Source organism: Mustela nigripes, chromosome 4, assembly GCF_022355385.1.
Source record: "Mustela nigripes isolate SB6536 chromosome 4, MUSNIG.SB6536, whole genome shotgun sequence".
NCBI lineage: Eukaryota > Metazoa > Chordata > Mammalia > Carnivora > Mustelidae > Mustela > Mustela nigripes.
In genome coordinates, this window is record NC_081560.1 from 107,031,807 (window position 1) to 107,056,626 (window position 24,820).

The following is a 24,820-nucleotide window of genomic DNA, read 5'->3' on the forward strand; positions in this document are numbered from 1 at the left end:
CCCCCCCCCCCCCCCCCCCCCCCAGAATCCTGATCTTTGTGTTTGGGCAGCATCACTGCCAAACACTTAAAACACTGGTTCAAAACACAGCCCTTCGGGGATGATCTTGAAGGAAACCAAACCAAACCTTACAACTCTTAATTTATGGACTGAGTAAAAACAGTGTTTTCTCGATTTAGTGCCTGCCAGATGAATCCATTAGGTGGGCAGCTTGGATACACTTCTCTCTGAGAGAAGGGTCCTTTGTGGGATGCAGTCTAGGCAGCCCGGTTCTCAAGAGCAGTGTTCCAGTGGTAGACTCAAAATGTTTCAAAACCCTTCATTTTTAAACTTAGTGATCAAAGGAGAGGGCGGTGACACAGAGAGAAACTTTCTGATCGTTAAACTCTTGCAACCTGAACAAAACCTGTTCTTTTTCCAAGAGCCTTTCGTTTTTCGGCAACTTGAATAAATAAATGAAAAGGAATGGTGTTTGGCTGACAGGGAAAAGAAGAAAACAGGATAATAAGGTTTCTCCCCCTGAAGGTTTATTTGATTTTACTTCTATAAACAATTTTAAAGCAAACCAGCTCCAGCTTTCCCCAGCAGACAGAACAATATTCTATAAACTTTTTGGGTTGCGCTTGATTTCCGGACTTGACTTTGCCATCAGACGCATTGCAAGGCAAACAAAACACACACTCAAATGTAAACGAAAAACAAACACCACAAAACCCTTCTGAGTTGGGTGCTGGCAAGGCTTTTTCATACCCCTCCTCTAAAAAGGCAACAAGAGTACTTCTCCACTTCTCATGGCCCACAGGAAACAGCGAGCGGTCTACCATGCTGGACCGTCCTCCAAGTGTTAGCACCGGCTTCGCATTTACAGCCAAAATGTCCATGGTGGACCAGAGCTTGGTCTTTGGGCCTCTCCTTATTTCTGTCTCTGTTCGCTGGACATGACGTTCAACTCGTGGTTTTAGACACCATCTGCACACAGACCATTCCCAAATTCACACTGCCACCAAGGCCTTTCTCCCACACACCAGACACACATCCATCTAGAACTGCGTCAGGAATGGAACACTTGCACACGTTAGCTCCGGGTGCGTCCCCCACAGTGGCTCCACTTAGCCTCCCCCATCTCACGTAAAGGCATCCCGTCTCTTCCTTTGTTCTAGCATAAACCTTGGCGCGCCACCCCTCGTCCAATCCATTAGCGTGTCCCGCTGGCTCCCCCTTCAGCGCGTGTGTACCTGGATCTTTTCCAGGCTGCTCCGGCATCATCTTTTGCCGGGCCAGTAACAACAGCTTCCCAGAGGCGGGAGAGGGAAGAAACCAAGAGTCCGAAACAGCACTTTCAAAATTGCCATTGGTTTTTTAAAATTTATTTTGGTCTTAATAGCTTATTTGAGATTTCAAGTAACATCAAATGAGGTAGAGAAGCTTTTTTTTTTGGATTGGAGAAACTGTATTTCAAGGACAGCATGGGCTTCTACTTTCTAATTTCTAAGGGCTTCCTGTATGTCAGATCTAGGATTTCACTCCTGGCAAGCTTTTCAAGGCTTCCTGCTTCTCTGTATTTTTTTGGCACAGAATTTTTTTTTATACACATAAAAACACAATGAAGACCTACCCAAATGTGTGGAGTTTTGTTTTGTTTTTGTTTTTGCAAGGCTTTGAACCCCTGACCCCTTGTATCTGTCCCACACGACAGACAGGATGCTAACTGCAGTGCTTTCCAGTCCAGGAGGAACATAAACATGGTGGAATTATTTAGGGTTCATCTGATTTCCACTGTTTAAAACTCTCCCTTCTACCCTCCTTTATTCTTTTGTGACTGTTAATATCAGTAATGACTCAGTGGGCGCTCACCATATGTCAGGCTCTGTGCTGACTAATACACTGGCTCAGCACATACGCGCCAAGCTCACTGGGTGCTGAGAGTCGTCCTGTCCGGGCGCGCTCTCACTATTCTGAGGAGCAGAGACAGAGGAAGGCATAAATAAGTCAAATGCATGGTGTGTAGGGGGTGATATGAGTTGTGGAGAAAGTCAAGGGCGTGGGGGATTAGGAATGCTGGCATGGGGCCAGGAGATTGCACTCCTAGGGGAGGCCATCAAGGTCAAGGGCCTCCTTGCTGACGTGGTCCCTGAAAAAAATCTCATGGGAGGAGGAACCAGCCCCTGTGAACATTCTGTTTAATCCTCACGGAAACCAGAGGTGACTGTGTGACATCATCGTACAAATGATAAAGGCCACAAAATTAAGAACCGGAGAGTCTGGGATTGTGACCAAGATCTGTGGGACTCCAGACACCTTGGTCATAATGAACCATGCCCGTTGCTTTCAGATTTATCCCAAGTGAAGGCTGAATCCAAAGGTTTCCATAATCCCAGACCAAGGGGGATACTGCAGAGGCAGACAAACAAAAAACGCGACATTTGTGTAGAAGGTCAAATGCCTTAATTGCTATTAGAGAAACAGCGGGGAGTGGGGAAGGGGGAGTCCTAGACGTAACTTGATCTCCTTAACTTGACATTTAATAGGAGCAGTTCTCCTCAAGCTCACACTTTGAGGACAGCGCACTGGCTCAGTTCCAGGCATCCGCTGGACTTGGGCAGACTTTAATTTAGCCGAAGTCAAACAAACGGGGAAGGCATCCCAGCTGTTCCCTGAACACATGCAAACGAACGTCACACAGTAGCTGGAACTCAAACTGGCCCCCCTAGCCCCCCAACACATCCCACCTTGAGACGAAGTGTCAAACACCTGTTCGGACGAAGTCCTATCTCAAAAACTGTAAAGGAGGGACGTCTGTCTATATATGGTCTGGGGGACTGTCAGGGGCTCGCACTGGCGGCAGAACCGCTGTCCAGACTCTGATGAGCAGTCGAGAGAGACACTTTCTCGCGGCTCTAAAGAAAAGACTACGGAATAAGAGCCCCAGAGAAAAACACTCGTACCCAAGTGGAGCAGTGACAGCGTACCACCTCAGCGAGACGGGGCTCCAAACAGTCGAGTCCAGCCACCAGGGGAGGTTTCCAAGTGCGAGTCTGCTCGATCTCTAACCACTCTCTTGGGTTTAGGCCCAGCCCCTCTTAAAAAGCCACATTGCCCCTTTCTGGCCTTAAGTTAGCTGCTCCTAGGCACTGGGCAAGTTCTGACACAATGGGAGCCTCCCTGTTCTCTGTGCCATGAGGACCACCTTTGTGTCCAGTGCCACGAGGCTGGTGGGTGGCACGAGGGTGTCCCAAGGAGCATCTGACACAGGCCAGTTAGCCTGGAGATGGTTGGTGGTGGGGACCCAGGCACCCAGGACCTCTCTCGACACAGGCAGGCATGGCCATGCCCCAGGGTTGCACACAGAGCTTTGGGACTTTTAGGGTCCCACAGCCTCCATGTGGCTTCCCCAGGGTCCTTGGATCCCACGGCAGCAAGCCCTAGTTTAGAGAGGGTGCTAACTTAAGTGCTGACTTGAACGAGGGCTGCAGGGTCAGGACTGCCCCGAGAAAGGACGGTTGGATCACAGTAGACATTAAACAGTATTTTGGACTGAATCTAAAAAAATGGTAAGATTTTAACATCACATATCGCATACATTTACACATGGGTCAAATGTTTCCTACATTCAATCTATCACACACGTACACTGCATGCTTATTATTTGCGCAGTCCACCTGGCAGTTAACTGTGTCTACACAGTTAGGTCAAGTTTCCCTGAAAGGAGGAGACCAAAAAAAAAAAAAAAAAAACCACAAAACTTTCCACATATGCTACAGACTTAGAAAACAAGGGCAAACTCTAAGATGTGTCCGTGGGTGATGTCATTGACTTTCGTCTCTCATCAGCTTACCCTCCTCTCAATCCCCGGTGCTCACCCAGAGCAATCAGATTCCTGGCTGGCTCCCTGCAAGCCTAGAGCGGGCTGTCACAGCCTCTTCCCTGTCCTTCTTTCCAGAGGCCTCCAGCTCAGGACCTGTCCCTCCTTGGGGTCTTTCCTGGCCTTCCTACCTCCTAGGGGGCCCAAACGCACTGATTTGCAACACACTATTCAAGCCTCAGGGGGCTGAACCCCCTTGCTTCCTGGTGCATAGGTAGTCCCCCACACCCCGCACCCCCCAACCAGGACAGGACAAGACTTTTCTGGCTGGAGTCCCAGGACCCAGACACAGCGTCTGAGTCACAATAAATGTACATCCGTGATGTGCCATCCCTGACAGAGGGAGGACTCCCCAAGTCACTCAGTGAGCAGGAACGCCCGCAGAGCCCCCAGGAAAACAGCTGCCCTCCAAATGCAGCTGCCTATTCTCTAATGATCTGAAACAAGATGATTCCCCAGTGAAGCCTGTGTGAACAGCCTCCCAATCAGAGGTTCCTAGCAGCAAGGCTGGAAGGTCAGAGCAAGGGCCAGGGATAACCCTTTCCTGGTAAGTGGTGATGAACACACGCACGTTAGGATGTCTGGAGACCTCGTCGGCGAAGCCTGAGGAACCCTGGGGTGCCCTCCCCCTGCAGCTCCCAGATCTCCGGAGAATCAAGAGAAGGATGCAGACAAGAGCTCCTGGTGTGGTCGAAGGTCACCCTGTGCCTCCTGTCTCAGTCTCACACCGACCCTGCTAGGCTGTTTCTTTCCCTTTTCTAGTCTCTACAGCATTTCCGACTTACACTGTCTTAATAAGCAAGAATTCAGATTTTCTTCCTGCCGACGAAGTTGCTGAATGATGGAAAATGATGCTTGTGTGTGCACGGATTTTAGAAAAGACAAGTGATGAGTGGACATGACACCAGGAACACAACTTCCCCTGCTGACTCCCACGCTCTGGCCAGTAACCCTCAGCCTCCAGATGCTGCCTCGGGCCATCCAAAAGCCTAGAATCTGATCCCAAATGGACCTGTCACTTCCCACGGGTGAAGTCCCATTGCCGCAAGCCCCAGAACTTTTCCAGCTTCACCACCCGTAGAAGGCACAACACACGACCAGCTGCCCAGAGGAACAGGAAAATGTGAATGGCCCAGTGAAAGCTACTTACTGGGCTGTGGGGAGAAAGCAAGTGAGGCCCCGGCCCACTCCCAGCTCCATACTTACTGGTCGTGTCTGGTGTCGGGTATGGCTCTGTCCATCCGCAGCTTATCACTTTCCACCTGGTTGAATTTGTTGCGGGCGTAGGGGTCCTGTCCAGAGCGGACCATCGTCCCTCCGACGTAAGCTTCCTGGTTGAAGTCCCGCCACCGCACTTTTCCTGCAAGGACAGAGCAGAGGGTGTGGGACCAGGGGAAATGAGTCTGGGGGGCCAGCACACATCACAGGAACAGGGCAGCCTTAGGAATTAGTGCCTGGGGCCTCCTCTCCTGGCAACCGTCATCAGCAAACTAGCTGAAAACAGCCCAAGTGAGCGCTGTCATGTCCGTCCACTGGACAGTGTGCAACCTGCAAGTGAGAGACATGGACCTCAGGTGTTGTCTTGCGAATAAGAGTCTGTGCCAACCAAAGCCTGCGTAAGCACGGTGTTGTGCACACTTTGTGAGAGAGGAGATTTATGTCTGCTCGTCCCACCTTTCCAGGGATTACGGTAATGCCCCAACATACCTCAGATACGGTGAAAGAGATAATGTCCAAATTAATTAATTAATTAATTTTGGGAGAGAGAGACACACAGAATGCGTGCACATGAATCGCAACGGCAGGGGCAGAGGGAGACTCTCAAGCTGACTCTGTGCTCAGTGTGGAGCCCAACGCAGGGATCGATCTCACGGCCCTGAGATTGGGACCTGAGCTGAAACCAAGACTGGATGCTTTCAGCAACGGGACCACCCTGGTGCCCCAAAGAAATAAACATTTAAACCAACAATGACGCCCCCGAGCACAGGCTGTCCAAACACCCCTCGGTGAGACGCCCCGAGGGATTCTTCTTGCAGCTGTTGCCGTGTCCGACCCCACCAGGGGGACACAGAGCCGCTCCTACTATATACACCACGCGGCACACGTGTCAAGAGGGTATGAGGCATGGCAGCCTGTCCGCATGTGCAGCGCCGGGCTCACGGCCAGATATGCAGCCGCTGCCCCAAAGGGCCAAGCACGGGTTCTCCAGGAACACAACAGCGGCGCAGGGGGCTTCGACTGGGATCTGGCGTAGGCGGCGCAGGGGGCTTCGACTGGGATCTGGCGTAGGGACCGTATTGGCGGTAGCCTGGGATCTAGGAGCAGAAGCGCTGTGGGGCGGGGTGGGCCTGGGCAAGCCTGGGCGCAATGAGGGCAGAACCTGGAGAAGCAGGTGATGGCCTCCACACTCTCAGGGAAAGAGGCGGAAGGAAGACAGATTCAAAGCAAAGAGAAAATTCAGGACCTGATGTCCCCTCTGGCTTCAGATGGCTGCGGGCTGCCTTCAGGATGGCGGTCAAGGGTTTTATTCTTTGAAACACTTTCCTAAAGATAAGTAAATTTAAAACAATGAAAAAAGGTTCTTCAGGAGGACTTAATGGCCTATTATGTGCAGCAAACTCAAAAAGAAAGAAAGAAAGAAAGAAAGAAATGAAAAGAAAACTATGACAACGCCCCTGCCTCATGAAGCTCACGAAATTCCAGGTGGTCACAGAAGCTGTAAAGAAAAGGCACGAAGGGGCTGACTGTTCTGGGGTTGCTATTTCATATGGGGTGTCCCATGGGGCTCTCTCATAGGGGGACTCTGAGCAGACACCCAGACAAAGGGAGGGACTGGGCCACATAGGCCTCTGGGAAGAACACAGTAAAAGGCTCAGGGAACCGCAGTGCAAGGGCCCAGGGGTGGCAGTGAGCTCACCTGTCCTGGACCAGCCAGGAAGCCGGTTTAACAATGAGATGCTGGTCAGAGAGGTGACAGCAGGCCTGCTGACAGCGACCCGGGACAGACCCGTGGGTGCAGGTGATTGTCCTTCTGCCCCATGTCAAGCGTTGGTGGGGCTGGTTAGGTATGATCGACAATACCTGCACACGTGCTTTTCTAACACGATCTCTCCACGTACAATCAAAAGGACAACGGGTTCCTTTTTCTGTGTCAGTGATGAGGAAACTGAGATTCACTTACAGATCTGTTCAAGGCCACAGAATAAATTTCCCATCCAAAAGCTCATCTGCTTCTTGTTACAACTGTCCTGCGAGGTCAAAACCCCCATCTCATCGCAGCTGGTTGCCGTGGAAATGATGGCTGGGGTCACAGAGGTCCGGTCTCTCAAATGGAAAAGCAGTTTCATGACTCACGAGCGCTCTGGCTACGGCAAGGCCACGCCCCCGATAAATGTCGGGTCACAGGAGCTAGCCAGAGTGGCAGCATTTTCTCCCACCTAAAATAAAATGTTTCCCAAACATTTTTGGGGGGAAACATGTTTTGCACACTAAGGCAACCCTAGAAATACTTACCAGTCCTCCTCTCTCCCCATCTTTCTGCCTTCTGCCTCATAGACTCTTGGGGACAGAGGAGGAAAAAACCCCCACCTGTGCCTCAGCTAGAATCCATACCTGTGACACTTAACTGCGGAATCTCAGTGAGTTGGTTCCCACCAATGCTTACTGGCCTGAATACCCTTTACTGCAACGATGAGTCTGCACGATGGAACCGGGAACTGTGGGGTCCCCCACCAACAGCCAGAGAGGAGACCGTCACCCAAAAGATGGTCTGTCACTAATGGTTACGCCCTACGTGAGTCTCACTAGGAGCACTGGGGACAGTAAGCACAAGGTCCGCTCACTCTCGGTCGGGGTGGGTGTGTGTGTAGAAAGAGCAGTGGCTGAGGGCCAAGGCCTCCAAGGAGCTCCTGGGGCTTCGATCCCACCTGCACATCTTGGGGCTAGGAGACCCCCACCCCCTTTCTGGAAAAGACTCGAGTACAGCAGAGGGTTTTATGGGATGCCAGATGTCAGTCACCGGGGGGCGGGGGGGATGTGGCCTGAGGCCACTGGTTTGTACTAGGGTGTGGACTATATGCTAGGCCTGGCAGTGGCTCCTGAATGAACAAAACTAGACCCGTCCGTGGAGGTCATGTTCTAGAAGATGGAGGGAGACAGACCATACAGTGACCATCCTGATCGATGTGTCGTTAAAAACTGGGCCACGTGCTCTGAAAGGCAGAAAATGTAGTTTGTGGTGGCATCTAACAGAGGAAACTGATGCAGATGGGGGGGTGGGCAGGGAAGGCTTCCCTGGGGAAGGACCGTCTGAGCTGAGCTCTGAACAATGAGTAGGAGTGACAGACACATATCCTCCGGAGATGGCAGGAACCAGTCAGAGGCAGCACACCGTGACTGCTGCCCACTCGGGAACATCTTCAACGGGACTCCTGGGGGTGTGCCTTGCGACAATTTTGTGACAATTTTCCCACGGCATCAGACCATTTTACTGGAGAAAGACTAACTGGTTTCTCTTCCATGAAAATTTAGCAGGATGTTGGAAGCCAGCAGGGACATGTTTGACTAACGGACATGCGTTTTTCTCTCGTGTCCCAGATGTCATGATGTGCATGTATGCACACAACCGAGAAGACGGTTTCACCCTTCCTGCGTGTGAACAGATCCAGTCTATTTTTCTTACGTGGGTGTGACAGATCCTCTAATAAAGGGTCACAACCTGTAATTTGAAAAACGCAGGGCTGAAGAACCATTATAGAAAGGAGATACTCTGTGTTATATAGAATTCCCTGGGCTGGAGCCGCCTGAAGAGGGAAAGGCAAGACAGAGAGCGGGCGGGGTTTCCAAAGGGGACATATGCCCCAGGCCAGCCCCAGGCAGCAAGGGAATCCCCCAGATGCAGAGAGCACAGAACAGGAGGGGCGTAAGTTACAGGCTGGAGTGAAATAACCAAAAAAATAGACATAATGTCTGAACATCCCGACTTCTAAAAAATGCCATCCATACATCGTCTTGTACTTCCACCGCCTCTTTAAAATTTGTAGAAAGCACATTGCAAATTAAGAGCTTTCGAAAACATGCACACAGAAGCAAATCTAGAGACCATGCACTTGGGCCAGCCAGAAGCAGTGGGCAGGAAATACCCCCGAGATAGAGAACTTTACAGGACAAGCCAGAGACCGGCTTCATCCCCAAAGACAAGAGGAAAACAGCTGGCAGTTAAAGAGCACGACAGCAGAAAGTGGGCATGACCCCGAGGAGGCCCGTGAAAACGGCTCTTTTATCAAATGAGGTCATGAAAATGCTGAGGAAGAAACCGATTTCCAGAAGATAGACTTTTCCGAGGAGGGACGGACTGGCCTTGGGAGTGCCGAAACCTAAGATTCTGAAAGACTGAGACTCTTCCTGATGGTGGCTGTGCAGACAGGACGAGGCACCTGTTGGGGCCCTCATGCTGACCGATGCGGCTGGGTGAGGAGCCCCTCCCTGTTCCAGCCCGGCCCTCAGGCAGCCTCCCTCGGTCCCCTGGGCCTTCTGAGAACACACGAGGCCAGCCCAAGCCCACCTAGTCTTTCAAGGTCAAGCTTGCCCTTCAAGGTCAAGCTTCTCCTTGAAGTGGGAGGCTTCCAGTGCTGCCCCACCTGTGTCCCATCGCCCCAGGCACAGGCTTTCCCCTCCCAGCTGCACTGGGAAGGAGCCCCTGACCCAAGAGCCAAACCTCCTCCTAGTTTGCTGCTGCTTCTCCCCCACGAGCCCCAACACCCTGTGCGGGCGGCATACACCTGCTTGCTGACCCAGCTACTGCGGATGGTCTCCACCTGGTCTAAGGCACCTGAGGCTGATCCTGAAAAACACCCCAGACCCTGCACACTGCCCCAAGCCACACAGCTCCGGATGGGCTCTGAAGAGTGGGATCGCCGCACTGCTGGCACCCGCCTCTGAGCAGTGCCCTCCACCCAGGCCGGACAGTGGCCCCTTCCATTTGTTTGCCGACGCCGCTGCCCTCGCGAGCCCGCCAGGCGGATCTGCGCTCGCTGCGCAGAGAACCTTGAGGACGCGAGGTCAAGGGTGGTCCCGCGCCAACGTCGGGCTCCTGGATGGGGCTTGGAGGTCCACAGCCGGCGATCACGGAATGCAGGCAGAGGAGCGGCCAGGGGGAGCAAGGGCCCCGGGACAGAGACCCAGGCGTGAGCTCGGTGTGATACCCTCCAGTCTGGGCACAATCAGAATGATATTTCACTGCAGAAGTTTTTGGAAAAAGAAATGAAATAATGACAGCAACGATAATTCCTAAGCCACCGACTATGTACAACACTGACTGACTTCACGGGCAGAACGGGCCAAACACAAACACAATTACCCCCACTTTGCTGGTGTTAACCCCTACCTAGGCTCCTCATGGAGGGTCGCTGGGAGCCGCCCAGTCACCACCCCTCCAGTCCCCCCACAGCCTCCCCGGGTGTCCCAGCTCTGCAGCTGACCCGAGGGCAGGAGCGGGAAGAAGTGGAAGGGAAACTCACCTCACCTGCCTTCCAAGGTCCCTGCGAGAACCTGGTCAGGTGAGAACACGCAGGAGGGCAGTTCACCCCTCACTGCAGCCCCCTTCCACCCGCGAGACGGGGGGGGGCATGGGTAAGTTAACCTGTGTCTGTGATTCCTAGGAAACACTTGGAAAAAGTAATAAGCCCAGGGTGAGTCTCTGCTTGCCTCAAGCAGGGGGACGGTGTGACACCATCACACTCCCAAGCGGGGGCAGGGGAGAGCGGAGGGGAGGTTTGCTCAGAAGCACAGGCACCAATGCTGGCAAGAGGAAGGGTCAGGATGGAGCTCAGGCTGGAACACGGGAGTTGGAGCGGCCTGTTCTCAGATCGTGTAAGTTTCACTGTGGGTTATGATCAGCGAGGCCCCTCAGTTTCTTACTTAAATTGGTTTTGAATTTCTCAGGTGAGGCAGATCCCCCAGAAGTGTGGGGGCAGGAAGCACAGCGCCCAGCAGCCTGACCTGCAGGCCAGGGGGTCCCTCCCTCTACCCTTCCGCCCTGTCCCCGTCCCACCCTGAGGGCCGGCGGGTGCCAGCCGCAGACACAGACGCCCTCCTTCTGCTCAGAAGGGGATGGGGACGGAGGGCCGCCGTGTAGGCTGTGTGTATGTGGACAGGGTGTGAATGGGTTTCTGGCCCCATCTCTAGGTTCTCACGTCCTGGTGAGCCCCGGAACCCACCCTGTCGCATCTGACAGCTGGAAGACTCTCTTTTAGGGGCCGCTCGGCATCTTGTCCCCGCTCACACATGCAGTCCTGGGGGACTGCTCACTGCCTACGACAGCCGTTCTATTTTGGGCCAACATACTGTAAGGAAGTTGTTAATGTTGGAGGAGACATGCTCTGCCTTCTGTCTTCCCCAAGTTGTGTGCCACAGGCCGGCAGGGAGAGGATGCCAGTCCTGAGAGAGCATGCGAGAAGGAACGCGGCCTCTGGTCCAGAACTACACATGCGGACAAGATGAGTCTGTGACCCAGGGCCAGAAAGAGCCCCAGAGAAGGGGCATTTGGGCTGTGTCCTGAGGCATGACCAGGAGCCTGCTAGGCCCTGGGAGGGCTATACCGGAAGCTGCAGTGGGATGGCGGGAAGGGGGTGTGGAGACAGGGGATGAAAGAGGAGAATGCCAGCCTGTGCCCAGCACCGAGTCTCAGCCTCAGCTCAAGCGTTCCCATGGCATTCTCCGTGCTCCAGGAGCACAGAAGCTTCGAGCAGGAGAGTGCTGACCAAACCTGCACTCCAGGAAGTGACTGTGGCTGTGGGGAGAAGGACGGACGCTCAGTGGGAGAGCCTCCAAAGTAAGGGGGGAGATGACCCCCCAAACACCTGCCCCCTCTGCTCCCTGCTCAGGAAGACCCTGCCCACTCCCCAGGACGAGTCCCAGGTCCCCAGAAGCACATCTTTTCTGATCTAAGCCTACTGCTCGTGGCCCTGAACCTGTGAGGAGTCTCTGCTCTCCTCCACTGTGCGTGGCCCTGCTTTGTCCCCCGAGCCTGTCCCGTCTTCTCGACAAGGAGCCACAGCAGAACCCAGGGCCCCAGTGTGGCTTTACTTGTTTATGGCTGAGATCTTATTCCCGTTCTTGCCAGCCTCGTTCCTCTGCCTTCTACAGTCTACCCGTGAACCCTCAGTAAATTGAGCCCTCCACCCACCTGCGCAGAGCCCGGGCTGTGTGTACCGACAAATGAGACTTCATAACACTGCAAGGCAGGGCTGCTTTTCAACGTGGCCACCTCCTCCAGGAGGCCCTCCCGGTGTCCCCCGCTATGGACTCTCGCTACAGCATTCCTCTTCCCTCTTCCTCAATCACAGCTCCTACCCTCTGATAACTGAACTCAAAATTCTGCCGAGGAAGGAACCAAGTTCCCCCTTGAAAACAGAGACCACCGCATATGCCCTGCTGAAGTGCTGAGCGGGTTCAGCAGAGTTCACCGAGACCTCGCGGTGCCTGTCTCTATGTCCGTCTGCACCCAGGGACGCATTCACTAAAGACCCTTCACCTAGCTTCTGCCTGCAATTTCCCTCTTTGCCACATCAGATGCACCCTTCTTGGTGTGGACATCAGTGCCTAGATGGAGGTGATAGAAACCAAGAAAGGGACAAGCGCTGTGTTCTCCCCCTGGCGCCCTAGCTCTGAGCACAGGGCCAGGGCTGGCCTCCCTCTGCGGGCCCTTCCCCAGGCCCTGTGCAGGCCCAGGTACACCCCCGTGCTCCTGCACACGCATGCACAATGCCTGCCCGCAGCTCTCTTTGCTGTCTGGTCTGTTTGCTTGTTTGCTTGCTCTTCTTGCTTCTACCCGGGGCCCAGCCTTGAACCTGCCACATGGTGTATGTTTAATAATGCAAAGAAGTAACGCACAAGTGCAGCCGTTTGCAACCGGGGCAGTGCCCACAGCCTTGGCTCGTTCTGTGACTGCTCGCACAGGTCCACGGCGGTGCTAGAGGCCCGCCTCTCCTGCCTGAGCTGGTCTCTGCTGGGAGTGGAGGCCAGTCCAGGGAAGGAAGCAAGACTGCTCCGCACCCAGCACCCTCAGATCATCACCCTGAGGCCTCCTGGGGGTCTGGGGGGGCCAGTCCCCTGCTAGCCTTGCAACCACACGAACCAATATCCAGAGGTAAGAGAGGGTGAGGCCCAGGGCAGCCACCTCAGGGGAGAAGAGCCCAGAGCAGAAGGGATGGACCAGACCCCTACCTGGACCTCATGAGTGTCCCCTTGCAGCCCCAGCAGGAAAGGGTCTTAAGCCTGGTAGTGAGAAGACAACTTCCTGCCACTCATCCCTGCCAATCCACGCCGCAGACGTCCCCCTGCCCACCCCACAGCCATTACCACCTGCTCCCCAGTCACACCAACCTCAGGCCCAACAATTTCTTCTTGTTTTCTTTTCACGCCTTTGACTGACGTGGTTCCACGCTTCCTCTGCCACACCTGCTTCCTTCACAGACCAGGCTCTGTAGTGTGATGCTTCTGGAAGCCAGACCGTCTTCTCTCCCCGTCATCTACCCCAGCAGGCTCCCGAGCTACTTCTAACCTTTCTGAATCCTGTTCTTCCAAGTGGACATCCGCAGTCCCCGTCCCCCCGCCACCACCTGCCCAGATCTCATCCACACTGCGGAATGGCACGGCGGCCTTGGGCGCAGAGACCAGCTGGTGATCATAAGCACACATGGTCCATGGGGCCCAGACGGAGACCGCCGGCAGCACAGGTGCCGAAGCCCACGGGAGGCCCTGCTCCGTGGCCTGAGGGCGGGGACCCATTCCAGCTACCGCGGGGGTCTTAAGTGCCACCCAGGATGGCATTTCCACAGCAAAGCTCATTCGAGGCTCCTAATCACCAACCCTAAAACCAGGGACCTGCTTGCATTTGGGTGACTCGTTCAGTTAAATTTGATTTAAAAGAGTGCCACATTGCCAAAGGACACCATTTCTTCTGTAAAAATTTCCTTTCACTAAGCCTCATCTTTAAGGCAACAATGACGTCAATCTATGAAAAGGAACCTTCAAAGGGTTAATATCACAAAACATATGAAAACCCGAGTGCTCAGGGACATACCCACATGGTCCCTATGTCAGTGACATAGGGCAGATCAGGACTTGGCTGCCATGTGTCCCCGAGGACAGCCTGGTTGTCCACACCCACAGGTGTACGAGGGGAAGGAAAGTGCCTGGGCCGGCGTGGGTCCCACCAGGCCGGCGATTTGGGGGGTGGGGAGCCCAGGGGCCAGGAAGCTTCTGGATTCTGCACTCACTGCTGCTCTATCATGGCTATGCTGTGTTGTAGTCCTTCGCTCCAATCCTCCCTGGAAAGGACGTCTTAAACAAATTGAAAGCTAGTCTGTGTAAAACAGAGCAGCCCCCTTCTGGGAAAGCAGCCAAGAAGGGAAATAGAATGTATTTTAAATCAAAGGACAAAGCTCTCAGATTTATGTTAACCTCCTGGTTGATCTCAAATGGAATGTAATTTTACTATGCTTAAGAGAAAAAAAAAGTCCCTAATATTTTTCCTCTAGAAGGTCATAATGCTGCAACATGAAAGGGGAGACTGGGGCAAGGCTGGGGCCACAAACAAATATATCCATTTAGTGACAAAGACATGTAAATAATACTTTGTTATTTCTTGTCACTGGATAGCTGGTAGGACAGGAAGTTTTGCTCACCCATGAGACGCTGTCTCCTGGAATAAGAAATCCTACACAACTCATTTTCAAGGACGAAGAAAGAGGAAATTTGAAGAAGAGATTAGAAGTCCTTTAATCACTTAATGAAAATAAAAGAAAAAAAATCAATGTTAGAGGGTACGTACCCTTAATTTATTTAAAATGACTGGTGCCATCAAAGTAGCTAAAAAAACGCCGTGAGACAGTTCTGCTTTGCATTAAGAGGCCTAGGCCTGGCTGCAAACCACGGAATCTTCGTCTATCTCTTTTCCAAATTTTAAACAGAAACTCTGTTTCCCCCTAAGTGACAGTGTCTAATTATAATGACTCTAGTTTGTTGCACGTGGTCTCTATGGATCACCTATTTTATCCCAAATGTTAGGAGAGGTATCCAAGTGAAGAGAAGTGAAACTGACACACGGAAGGTACAGGCAGAGAAAAAGGGAGCCTATTAACCAGGGCCACAGGACAGACGCTTCACCCAAACCCAAGCCACACCATACCATGACCCTGGAAAATATGTATTATTATTACTGTGCCCATTTTACAGATCAGGGAATGGAAACTTAGAGGTTAAGGTGAAACATGATGGTACCACAGTGCAAACCCAGCTCTCTTTCTTCCCAATGTCGTGCTCCTTCCACTGTGGCCAACAATTCACTTTAAAGGCGTTTAAGGGAAGCACCAAAGGCACCCCAGGGTCTGTGCAGGTCCCACTTCTGCTGGCAAGTACCCTCTCACCTCCCCAGCATCGTGGTGGCTGGTGGGATGGAGTCTCTGAGTTGAAGTCGTGTGCCTGTCTCTTGAACGCGGACATCCCCTGTGATTGGAGGAAGAAGGAACCAGGGACACTGTTTCTCTGCAAGTGTGGGAAGATCTCTTCAGCACAGCCCCTAGCCTCCAGCCACCGCTTGGGAGTTTCCAGTGATGGAGAAGTCATTGTTTCAAGAGGAGCTTGTTTCACCAGACAGCTGGAATTGCTGGCATGAGCTTCTTTATACAATAACAGAAACTGCCTGCCTGTGACTTCCACTCTCCCAAGTCTCCAACAGAGAGAAAAAAATGAGACTTCAGCCTCTTTTCTGTGGCCGCCTTCCAAATATTTGGACATCACGATTCCATTTCCCCCGTCTAAGGCCTTCTGTAAAAACATGCCGTTATTTTAAGTCCTCCTCATCAGATGTGTTTCCGGCCCCCTCACATCTGAGTCACATCATCTGGACCTACTCTAGCTTGTGAGCATCTTGGAAAACCCTGTGCCCGGAGCGGAGGAGAGGAGCTCAGGTGCGGCATGCCGGCGCAGACAGCGCCGAGCCGCCGTCTGAATGGTTCCGGATGCTCGAGTTCGACAGATTCAAGTTCAAGACCATTCTACTTTAATAGCTTTATCACACTCCTGGCTACTGACCTGATTTAGGTCCTCGGTTTTTCTTTCCTCCTTGTTGGAAGGTTTGGGGGAAGGACATTAGAAGGTTTGTTTTTTAACGTTGGCTGGGGGGCAAGGAAACAGTCCCCTTCTTTGGAAGACAATTTCGCAATTGATATAAAAAGAAAAGCCCTTAAACACATGCCTTGCCACTAACCCTGCAGTTTCACTTTGAGGGATTTTTTTCAGACAAGTAATTAGGGGCATATAACGATTTACCTCGATGGATGTTTGCTAGAAACCCTCTCTAGGTCCTACAATGCGGGATAAATTCAAAGGGCTTAGGTAACTGGTTACATCACTGTCATTAAAAATGCTGTACAGGAAGCATTTATGGACACGAGGAGGAGTTTATGATAAGACACTCCCAGGAAGAGGCAGGTGAAATCCAGTATGGTGCCGCATGGAGGAAAATGTTGATTTAAGTGGCTGGCAGGGGCTGCTTGTGGCCTGTCCTGTCCTGAGCCATCCCAGGAGGCTGAGGGAGGAGTTAGGCAGGAGGAGGGAGGAGGGTGGCATCCTCCATGACAGACTCGGGGAGAACGCTGAGGGACTATTACCGGGACAGAGGACCACATGTGGGTAAACGTCTCAGCAAATCCCCCAAATCCTCAGCAGTGTTACTTGCCTGGAGGACTACGGGACATTTTGTAACGTCTCACAAAAACACTGAAAAGCCCCGGAGCTGACTCAGACATGGTGTCTGGGGCCCCAGGCCTCCCATACCTGGGCCTGGCCCATCTGGCCCACCTTAGCCAGGTGGGTAAGCACAGCTGGACACAAGCCCAGCACGGGTGTGGGTAACAGGTAGTGGAGGAGTCCCAGGAGTCACTGTGGGCTGGTGGGGTGTGGGGCACCTATGAATAATCTTATTTTTGCTTATCTGAATTTCTTAACTTTTCTACAAATAACACATTGCTTAAAAAGATGCTTCCCCGAAGGCTACGCAGCCACTTAGTTTCCTAATGACAATGCTGTGCGGAGCCCCGGGCCTTGGGCCTGGGTCACAGTGAGGCGCATGGAGCTTGCCGTCCCACAGTCGTCACACAGGGACCCCTGGACAATGCAGCTCGCAGGGCACATGGCACAGAAAGATACCAGGGAGGAGTGGTCGACCCTCAGAAGCAAGGAGACCCTGACCCAGGCTACAACATGGATGACCTTGGAGGACGCTGCACCGAGTGAGAGACGCCAGTCAGGGAAGGACAAGAACTGTATGATCCCACTTATCTAACGGGTCGGGAGGAGCGGAGCAGACAGGAAGTAGAATGGTGCCCGCCAGGGACTGGGGGAGGGGGAACGGGAGTTAGTGTTTCACGGGCACAGAGTTTCAGTCTGGAAAATGAGAAAGTTCTAGAGATGGATGGTGGGATGGTTCCATGACAGTCCGAGTGTGCTTTGTGCCGCTCGACTGTACGTATAGAAATGGTTAAAATGGTAAATTTTTATGGTATGTGTATCTTACCATGATTTAAAAGAAAAAAAAAAAAAGTACAATGCTGGAACCCAGTAAATCCCTCAGAAGGAGCAAAGGTCAGGGAGCGTTTCTCCCGACTCTGTAGCCGTGCTGGATAAACACACAAGTAGTTCATCTCATCTTTCTTCCGGCAGGTGGGAAGCAGGAAAGCTAAAACGTTTCCATTAGCATCCGCGACAATTCACACGGCGAAGGAGGCTCTATGACACATTTCGCCATTCCCGTGCCATTCATCTTTGCCTGAACATGAGCAATTTCTGTTTTGAGAAATCTACTGTCTCAGGTAATGAGGCAGCAGTGGGCAGGGCAGGGGCGGGAGAAGACAGCGCGACGGATGGGGGGGACCTCCCAGACAAGCCAAAATGTTATCGGCGCACCCCCGTCTCCACTCTCTCCCCATCCGTGTCTCTTGGAGGCCTCGCCCCCTTACACAACATTATAATGGAACATGGGAATGACACCACGGTTTCAGAAAGGCCAAAAAAAATCCCCCAAACCTCCCAAAGGACACGTCACCATCTGGAGAACAAGCACTTCCTAGGAAGGACCCCATCCCCAGCCAGCCCCAAAGACAGACCTGGGCCTTCCCACCCTGTCCTGCCTCTGTTCTTTACCGTCTGGCATACCCGGACATCCTGCCTGCTAATCTCATCAACCAGACCGAGAGAAGCAGCCGAGGACACAAGAGAAGAGAATGCAGGAGGGACAATTACTGGGAAAGACTAATTTTTCAAAACAGAAATTCTTCTGTACCTAGGGGCGGGGGGAAAAGATAAAATTCGTCCCCATCAAGTTTTCAAAAAAACAAACAAAAAAATCCACTCTCTTTGAAACAACACTTTGAATATCAGCATCAGAAACAAACTTCAGGGGCTGAACTGGAAAGAATTGGTCTGGACACCTTGGGGCCAAAGGCCTTCCACTCCAGACGTGAAATCTGCAAGGAGGGAGGGGAGAACCCAAAGACGTAGCCCCTCTCCAAGCAGGGTGACTGGTGATCCTAATCTGGGAAGAGAGACTGAAAGGCAACAGAAAGACAGAGTTAAAACAACAGAATCAAGGGCCCTCAGAGAGCAAAAGTGTCTCTGTTTCACACAGCAGGAAAATGGAACAGCAAAATAGTCACCATTTTTCTAAGGCCAGACACCTGGGGGTGGTGCTGAATCCCGAGACCCAGGGATGGGCTCAGGATGCTGTCCTGTTCTTGTGCCCACTCCCTGTGCTTCTCGAAGACCGCTCTCACATTCTAGCTGCTATGCAGCCACTACTTCAGAAATGGCAGAAACGGTGGAAACAGGACATGGGGAGAGCTGGCTCAACGCGCTCAGGAGTTCCCGAACCTTGAGGCTCCTCCTCAACTTCTAGAGAGCAGTCGTCCTGGAAGAATGTGTTCATTTGAGAATGCTGAGCTCCCTCTCTGAAGCCAGCGGACTCCTTGGCAGCACGGGGGCAGGGGCGGGGGTTAACAGGACTCTCCCCACGAGTGTGACCACGGCCTACTCTGCAGGGCACCAGGAAGCCCCATTCTGGGAGCAAAGGAAACAGCACAACCTCCTTCCTTCAGCCGACCAGCAGGGAACTGTAGGACTTGTAAGCTGCCTGTGCTGCAGACCAGGTGCGATTCCATGGAGGGAGACGGAGGAGTCACAGAGGGACCGGGGGTTTTAGGGAGCTTCCACAGGAGGACTCCCGGCCAGCATGACCTGAGCAAGGTCAAGAGTGGCCTGTGTCACAGCCACACCTGGTCTCCCTGATGACTGATCTCTTCTCCCAGTTCCTAGACCTCCTTCACGGACAGGGTTTCGACTGGAGAACTTGGTGAGGAAATCACAGGTCTCTAAAGGCAAATGTCGGACAGGGCTGCTTATAAATTTGGCAGCTGGTGTTCACCTAGATGGTTCTGCTCCCGCATGGCACTCACAGAGCCCTTCTCGGCTGTGCTCTGGCTCAGGGCGCAGCTTGGTCCATACACATCAAGCCCCATGAATCTACAGCTGGAGCACGTGTGACCGAGCTTCCAACAGGCCCCTGTGTCCAGGCCTCCCTCCGGCTACGCTACTTGCCTGGCATGTGTTATTGAAATTCCAGATTCTACCCCAAAGCAGGCTGGGCTGAAACAGAAAATCGAGCTAAAACAATGACCTGGGCTTTCGTGGTCATGACTGACCCAAGAGCAGAGGTGTCCAAAGAGGGGAGAGGTCAGACACCTTTCTGGGGTAAAGAAATGGTGGAGATTTTCAAGTATTTTTCCTAATCCCTTTCACTACCATATTTAAAATATGCTTTGGAATGCATTAGTAGATTCGAGTGGTAATATGTGTTTAATCTAGGAGTATTTTAACATAGGCAGTGATCTATACTCAACTATTTTTTGCTAATAGGGTGTTTGGTCAAAGAAGCTGCAGCCGTTGCCTGGGATGCACCACTGCTTTCTTTACTCCAGCTCCTACATCCGTCAGTGGGTTTGGGGGCCATGCTGGAAGACACAAGACTCCTATATTGAGCTTCGTGCTGCCTCCTCCCACCCATCTGTCTACAACTGCTAGATAGCCAACACCTAGAACACAGGAAGCTACTGAGTTTCTGAGCAACCCACTTTACACGGTGGCAAGTGTGATGAACAGTGGTTCCTTCCAGACCACAAAATTCTGGCAGTGCCCATCATTTCTGTGGAAAATGGGCTTCTTAACCATAGCAAAATAACTTCTAAAGGAAAAACTCACATGTATGCTGATTTGGTGAGAAAAAAAAAGGTCACAATAAAAACAGATAAATTCCTTTGGCAAAATAAAAGGACACGGGGCCTTCATCAAGAGTTATCGGTAATGACTCAAAAAAGAGGAGAATCAGTGCCTTCCTATTTCTGAAGAAAATCAACAGTATAACAGCTGAAAGCATGAAAGCCAGGGTCAATACCACCACTGAGCTGATTTTGACGAGGGCGGGACTCTTACTAGTAAAGTCTAGGATACGCCCTGAAGATGGCTTCCTCCTCCCTCTCTGTATAGGTCTTAAAATCCACTAGAACACATGTTTCACAGGAAATCTCTCATTAATCCACACAGCAGAAGCATTCATTCATTATGATAAAGAAAACCTTATTAGCTAAGTATTCCATTCAGATGTTCCCCCATTGCGTGGGTAATGCCTGTTTTACATAGGAAGGAGCTGTGGCTCAGGCAGCATGACTCACCTAGGACTTGGGGAAGGAGAGAGGAGACCATCCTAACAGACACAACTACTGCGAGCACATACACATTCCCATCTAGTGCACCTGGGACAATAGGAAGGGTGTAGACAAAGGACAGCCTATACTCCCCCAGGATGAAGCTTATCCAATCTCGGTAAGAAACATGAATATACAAACTCTTCAGCACCACCAAAGTAAAAATTCCATGAACCAACTTCTGGTTTCTGCTCCAGTGTGTAAAGAGCTTGGAAGTCATCACTCCACCATAATAATAAGCAAAAAGCTGAACACAAGGCTAAAAATGAACAACTCTTCTTAGCTGGCTCAGAGAAGCGAGATCAGAGAGCACCCTGCCACCCCCAAAACTGGAGAGACCAACAGCTGAATACAGAGAATCACAATTTACTGGAGCAACAAGCTCTGGGGAAACCCCGTCTGGGTAATGAAGCCCGAACTGTAGGGGATGAACAACTGGAGGTCCTGTGGACGAGCCCAAGAGATAAAGACTCCAGGGGTATCAGCCACAGGTGGGGGGTCCCATATGTCTGTGTTTTACCTCCAGAAGCTTCACTAGGTTTCTCATTGTGAATACTGCGAGACAGATCCCTTCCAGCTTCCAGCAGGGGGAGAAGGCAAAGGAATCATTTTGAAATATGCTAGAGCATTCTGTTTTTTGTTTTTAAATTTACTTATTTGACAGAGAGAGACACAGTGAGAGAGGGAACACAAGCAGGGGGAGTGGGAGAAGGAGAAGCAGGCTTCCTGCTGAGCAGGGAGCCCGATGTAGGGCTTGATCCCAGGACCCTGGGATCATGATCTGAGCCAAAGGCAGATGCCCAATGACTGAGCCACCCAGGTACCCCCAGAGCATTCTGTTCTTAACAATGCCTGCCCTCAAGGGAAACTATTCTACCACAGCTAACCTACTGGGAGTTTATCAGATCCTAACTAACCTGGGGAAAGGGAAATAGTCAACTTCAGCCTGCCCCTAGCCTTCTACATGGAGGAAGGGAACTAATCTTTTTTAATTACCTCTAGCCACCTAGTCCCACCTCTGTGGGAGAGAAACTGAGAAGCATTTGTGAAGGTGACAGCCCAGGACACAGACCTATTATAGGAATATCAGTGTCCCCTCTCCCCTCTAGAACTTAACACCACATCACTAAAGCCCTATTTCCTGGAGTTCCTTTCACCTAGCACATCATACCCAGTGTTGAAGAAAACCTTACAAGGATAATAAAAAGCTAAAAAAAACATAGCTTGAAGAGAGACAAAGCAGGACTCAGATATGGCAGGGATGTTGGAATTATTATACCAGGAATTTAAAACAACCATAATTAGTATGTTAAAAGCTCTCATGGAAAAAGTAGACAACATGGAAGAACAAATGAATAATGTAAACAGAGAGATGAAAATTGTCTTAAAAAAATCTTAAAGAATTACTGGAGATCAAAAACACTGCAACAGAAATGAAGAATGGGTCTGATGGACTCATCAGTAAACTAGACACCACTGATGGAAGATTCTTTGAGTCTGAGGATAAGTCAGCAGAAACTTCCAAATGAAAAAGCAAAGATTAAAAAAAAAAAAAAACCTGAAAAAAATCAGAACAGAGTACCCAAGAAATGGTGGGCAACTACCAAGAGTGTACACACACAGGTAATGGGAATACCAGAATGAGAAGAATGAGAGACAGGAATAAAAGAATTATTCGAAGTGATAATGACTGAGAATTTCCTCAGATTAATGTTAGACACGAAAACACAGCTCCAGAAATCTTACAGAATACCAAGCAGGATAAATAACAAAAACAAACAAATAAACAAACAAACAAAAACACAAAAACAAAAACTATACCTAGACATAGCACATTCAGACTGTAGAAAATCAATGATTTTTAAAAAACTCTTGAAAGAAGACAGGAGGGGGGGAATAGCTTTAGAGAAACAAAGATTAGCATTCTATCTAACTTCTCATAAACCATGCAAGCAAGAAGAGAGTGGAATGATGTAACTAAGTGCTGAGAGAGAAAAAAAAATGCCAACCTAGAATTCTATACTCTGAAAATAATCTTCAAAAGTGAAGGAGAAATAAAGACTTTCCCAGACAACAAAAATTGAGGCAATATGTTGCCAGTAGACCTGTCTTGCAGCTTCTTAAAAGAAGCTCTCCAGAGAGAAAGAAAATGGTATAGGGCAGATCTCCATAATGTAAGTAAGAACATCAGAGAAGTAATAAGTGATGGTAAAATGACAACTTTAGTTTTCCTACTCTTATTTAGTAGGGAACAGTTTGTTCAAAAAAAATAATAGCAACAATGTATTTGATTATGTATGCTTATGTACATGTCTATGTACACACATATATGTGAAATGAAGGACAGCAATGATACAAAGAACGAGAGGGAAGGATTCTTAATATTTTGTTATAAGATACATTAACTGTGAAGAGGGATAGTGCTATTTGAAATTAGAGTTGGATTCATTGTAAATATATACTGCAAACTCTTGAACAACCACTAAAAGTGAAAAAATAGGAGAGAAAATGGAATTATATAAAATGTTCAATGACAGCTACGGAAAGCAGAAGAACGTGTAGAAGACAAAAATAGGAACAAAACAAGGGCAAGTAATAGAAAAGAGTAATAAATATCAAGACAGCTATATTAACAACTACTTTAAATGGCAATAGTCTAAATATACAATTAAAAGACAGTGACTGTCAGAATCGATCAAACAAGACCCAACTGACTATATGTTATCTACAAGAAATCTACTTCCAAAACAGAACGCACTAAGCCCAGAAGGGTTCTCTGGTGAAATCTATCAAACATTTAAGGAATAAACCATACTAATTCTCTATAATCTCCTTCAAAATATAGATGCAGAGGGAATACTTCCTAACTCATTCTATGAAGAAAGCATTATCCTAACAACAAAACCAGATAAGGCCATTACAAGAAAATAGCAAACCAATATCTCTTATGAATATAGATGCAAAAATCAGTAAAATATTAGCAAATTAAATCCAACAGTGTACAAAAAGAATTATACCATCAAGTAGGATCTAACATATGCAAGGCTGGCTCAACATGTGAAAATCAATCAATGTAATCCCCTTGACAAAATCCAACTCATTCATGATAAAAACTCTCCACAGACTAAGAACAGAAAGAAAACTTCTTCAGCTTGATAAAGAACATCTACAAAAAACCTGGAGCTAACTTCATACTTAATGGTGAGAAACTAGAAGCTTTCCTACTGAGATCAGAAATATGGCACCACTTTCCAACACTATACTAGAAGTCCCAGTTAATGCAATAACAATAAAACAAGGAAACAAAAAAGTATAATACAGATTAAGAAGGAAGATGTTTGCAAATGATTTGACTGCCTAAATAGAAAACCTGAAAGAATAAAAGACTCCTAGAATTAATAAGTAATTACAACAAGGTTGCAAGATACAGGGATATTATACAAAAGTCAATGGTTTTCTTATATATGAACAACGAACAAAGGGAATTTGAAATTAAAAACACAATACCATTTACTTTAGTGCCCCCCAAATGTAAATACTTTGGTATATACCTAACAAAACAGGCATAAAACTTATATGAGCAGAACCCTAAATCTGATGATAAAAATAAAAAGAACTTTAAATAAATGGAGAGATTCCATGTTCACGGGTAGGAAGCCTCAATATTGTCAAGATGTCATTCTTACCACCTTGATCATAAATCTGTCACAATCTACATCCTAGAAAGTTATTCTGTGAGTGTCAACAGATTCTAAAGTATATGAGAGGCAACAAACAAACAAACTGAATAACCAACACAACATTAAAGAGAAAGAACAAGGTAGGAGGCCTGATGTTAACCGAATTCAAGAATTACCATAAAGTAATCAAGACAAAGTGGTAACTGGAAAAAGAACAGGGTAATACAGAAATGGAACAGAATTGAGAGTCCAGAAATTGACCCACATAAATAGAGTCACTGATCTTTGGCAAAGGAGCAAAGGCAATACAATGAGGCAAAGACAGTCTTTCCAACAAAAGGTGCTGGAACAAGTGCACAACCACAGGCAAGCAATAAATCAATCAATCAGTCAATCAATCAATCAAGACACAAAACTTATACATGGATCACAGACCTAAATATAAAACCAAATTATTATAA

The 24,820-nt window shown here is 49.7% G+C and overlaps 1 protein-coding gene across 1 annotated transcript in view; it reads right to left on the bottom strand.

Moving 5' to 3' along the window:
• GALNT2 (polypeptide N-acetylgalactosaminyltransferase 2) overlaps positions 1-24,820 on the bottom strand; it is a 180,204-nt gene that overhangs the window by 60,307 nt on the left and 95,077 nt on the right. The window contains exon 3 of the mRNA XM_059397251.1: positions 5,069-5,222. Within this exon, the coding sequence (XP_059253234.1) occupies positions 5,069-5,222 (154 nt within the window). The remainder of the gene's footprint in view (positions 1-5,068; positions 5,223-24,820) is intronic.